The sequence below is a fragment of the Squalius cephalus genome, assembly GCF_949319135.1.
Source record: "Squalius cephalus genome assembly, chromosome: 3".
NCBI lineage: Eukaryota > Metazoa > Chordata > Actinopteri > Cypriniformes > Leuciscidae > Squalius > Squalius cephalus.
Window position 1 is genome coordinate 6415632 of NC_137124.1, and position 3646 is coordinate 6419277.

At 35.5% G+C, this 3646-nt stretch overlaps 1 protein-coding gene across 1 annotated transcript; it reads right to left on the reverse strand.

The window, feature by feature from the left end:
- Nucleotides 1–2325: 2325 nt before the first annotated feature.
- On the reverse strand, nt 2326–3356 carry LOC307156319 (macrophage mannose receptor 1-like; the record flags this gene model as incomplete). The annotated part of the gene is made up of 3 exons (XM_079867610.1): nt 2326–2687; nt 2852–3232; nt 3320–3356. 3 exons carry the CDS (start codon nt 3354–3356, stop codon nt 2326–2328), a joined length of 780 nt encoding a protein of 259 aa, XP_079723736.1.
- Nucleotides 3357–3646: the final 290 nt, after the last annotated feature.

The following is a 3646-nucleotide window of genomic DNA, read 5'->3' on the forward strand; positions in this document are numbered from 1 at the left end:
TAAGTTTTTCCATAGACCATCGTTGTAGAATATTTGTTTTTATTAAGACGTTTAATAATTTATTGCATTTAATTTAAAACATCTTTTATTTTTAAAAGATATTTTTTTAAACTTTTAAGATTATAATTTTGAAATAAATTCAACACATCATTCACAATGTCTCATTCTGATCACCGAATACACCCCTCTGAGTCAGAGACTATCAAACGCTGGTGTGAGAGAGAACCACTGTGATTTATAGCTCTCAACAGCTTCTTGAACATGTAAGTTCAAGAGTTGTAACTCTCTAAACATGTAAGACGGATATTATTGTTTTTGTTTATCTAAAACAATTGGTTTCAGTAGATATTTTTTATAACCATTTAATTTATATATTTTTATAAATTCACTGTTACCTATGGAATGCGGAGGAGCAGGAGGGGGGTGTCAGAATGTAGAGGACGCTCGCGGGCGGCTCCTTTACTGGTGAGATAGATAGACGCGCGCCCCCGTCGGCCTGCTGACAGACACGAGCTGTTTGAGAGACTTTTTTATTAAGACTTTTAATAATGTATTGAATTTAAAAACATTATCACTTTTAATAATGTATTAAATTTAATTAAAAAAAAAAAACATTTTATAAAGATATCATTTCAACTTTGAAATAATTTTAGCCCTAACAAAACATTCACAATGTCTCATCGTGATCACTGAATGCATTGCAACCCTCTGAGTGAGACACCGACAGATGGAGCTGCGAGAGAGAACGACTCTGAAATTTATGTTTAACTCTCTTAAGAGCTTCTTGAACATGAAAGTTCAAGAGTTTTAACTCTGTAAACATGTAAGATGATTTTATTTTTATCTAAACATTGCAAATTTTGTGAACCCGTTTCATACATTGCATTTTTGTGGACATCAATGGTATGGACGTTGATGTGTTAAGAGCTTATTCAACTCTCTAAAATAATGTAAGATGATTTTTTATTCTTTTGTTTATCTAAAACTGAAAAAATGGTTTCAGTATATTTTAGTAAGATATTATATATTGTGTGATGTATTATTTTATCCTTATTCATTTATTATTTTGTGTGATTAGACACCACACTGATTTTCATAACCTGTATGTTGTTTTTTTTCTTCAGCGCTCTATAAACATTTAGCTGCTTGAATAATTGTTTTTCAATGGTTGTGTGACACACCGACCCCATTTATATACAATGCTCTGGAATGCGGAGGAGATGCTGACACATATCCTATATATAACAGCGCCTTCATACCAACTTCAAAAGGCAAAAGCTTCTGTCAAATCCATAAATTATTATAACATCCTCTTCAAAACACATGATCAAAGCAAGGTCAATAGGGCAAACCATAACAACATATGCCGGAAAGACACCGGAAGGTCGACCTGTCAAAACACATGATTGAAGGGATAGGTAGGGTCAATATGTCAATCCATAACAATACAGGCCGGAAGGACAACCGGAGGGTCAAGGTCAACCGGAAGCCATCAATCAAATTTTGACACATGGTATAGGATATTTACTACTCATGTGGCATACCACAAATTCATGTTGTGATGTACTGTATATGTCTTTTATTAGTAAACATTTTGTGTGTGTGTTTGGTTTTTTTATAAATGTAAAATAATTCTGCTTCTAAGTCAGTTCAGTTGAGCTGGTGCTCCTTTGAATTAGTTTCAACATCAAATACAGTTCACAAGATATTTTATACTCAACTTCCACTTTTTCCTTTAAGAATAAACTATATTTCATTTCATTGAGACAAACATCGATGCTCATAGTCACTTCTTAAACAAGTCATTTTTAATTGTATGACTAGTACAAAACACCGGAGTAATTAGAAGAAAGTTGCCAAACCACCAAAACACCAAGATCCCATGAAATCAACTGATGTGAGCTTTGCTTTGTTTTTTTGTTTTTTTTGTTTTAAAGCCATCTTCTACTTTCTAGTTGACTGCAAGTACATTGGATTGAACAGACTGTGTCAATAATATTGAGTTGTGTTTCTGGAAGTGACTAAATTTAAAATGTAAATAAAGCCACATATTAAAATTTATTTTGATTTCATGGGATCTTTAAACACACACACACACACACACACACACACATATATATATATATATATATATATATATATATATATATATTGCACAAAAGTTTTTTTTAAATCTGATATTACAAAGACTCATACGATAATCTTCAGTAACAGTAATTATCATTGTAAATTGATATAAGCACTGATGAAAACAGTACAAGAAGTGTTTGCCAGTTTTTTTAAAAAAGAGCCAGTTATGAAAGAACACAAACATATCCTTCACTCCTAAGATCTGCTGCAGATGAAGTTGAGTTTGTGAGTCTCAGGAAGGCTGATCCAGCGCTGATCTCCTCCAGACTGAACTGCTCCTTTTCTCTTCGTAAGGCTGCAGTTTTCCGGTGTCGCTCCGTTCCCTGGAGCCCAGTTCTGATAGCACACGATCTCTCCGCTCAACCAGAGCCACATGTTCATTTGGCAGTAGTTGTGTAAACCCAACCACACCGCATCAGTAGACGCACGTTTAACCACATTCATCACACGACGCTGCATCTTGTCTGAATGAACCGAGACCAGATCCGTATAATTCTGTCTGCAGTATCTCAGAGCTTCAGGCCACGTCAGAGTCTCGTTGATCAGAATCAGTTTATCTGGACACAAAACAAACCACAAGCAAAAACTAGAGAGAGACTGATCAAAAACAACATGCAGAACAAACACTGTGGAGGAATCTGTCATGTCAGACATGTAGCGTGAACTTTAAGATATCTGGAGGTGATGGATGGATTGTGTGTGTTTGTGAGGATCTGCTCACCTTCATGACACACAAAAGGAAATTGGTTGTTGCAAGAGACGTCATACCATTTACCCTGAGTGAACCGGTTCTTTGGATCGAGCACTGTACAGTTTTCAACACCTCCATTATTATTAGGTTCACCAGGAGCCCAGTCTCTGAATGAGGAGTTACTCTGATCTGACCACTGCCATTTATTAACACTCGTCCTCTTCAGCCCAATCCAGATATCCCCAACACCATCATTCACACTCTTCTTCAGCTCGTTCATGTCGTTCATGTTGTCAACGGTGGCCAGATCTGTGTATTTCTCTCTGCAGAATATCTGAGCTTCAGTCCAGGTCTTCAACACGTTTATAAAGTGATACTGACGCTGAACACATTCAGATACGGAGCATAGAGCTGTGAAAGAGAGCGTTTAATGCTTTTCATAACAGGGTCAAACCTGATGAAACTATAAACCATAAATAATACAACAAACACACTCACCAATGAGAAGAAGAATCAAATATAGAGTTTGGTCCATTTCTGAGGAAGAAACACAGTGAAAAACTAAAATAATCTCATATTCATCTTATATTAAAACATAATCATGTTAGCATAGCTTGATTCACAATCATTAAGACAATATTAACATCTGAAAGTGTAATTGTGTTTGAAGAATGAACATGTTCTTACTTTAGAGGTCGTGTGTTTCTGTCCTGAGTCTGATGTTTCTGTCTGCAGATTTAAACTACGTGATTATTATATCTGCTCTCATCCCTCATTCAGCTCATCACATCATTTGTTTATTTCTTCAAAACCCCTATTTCATAT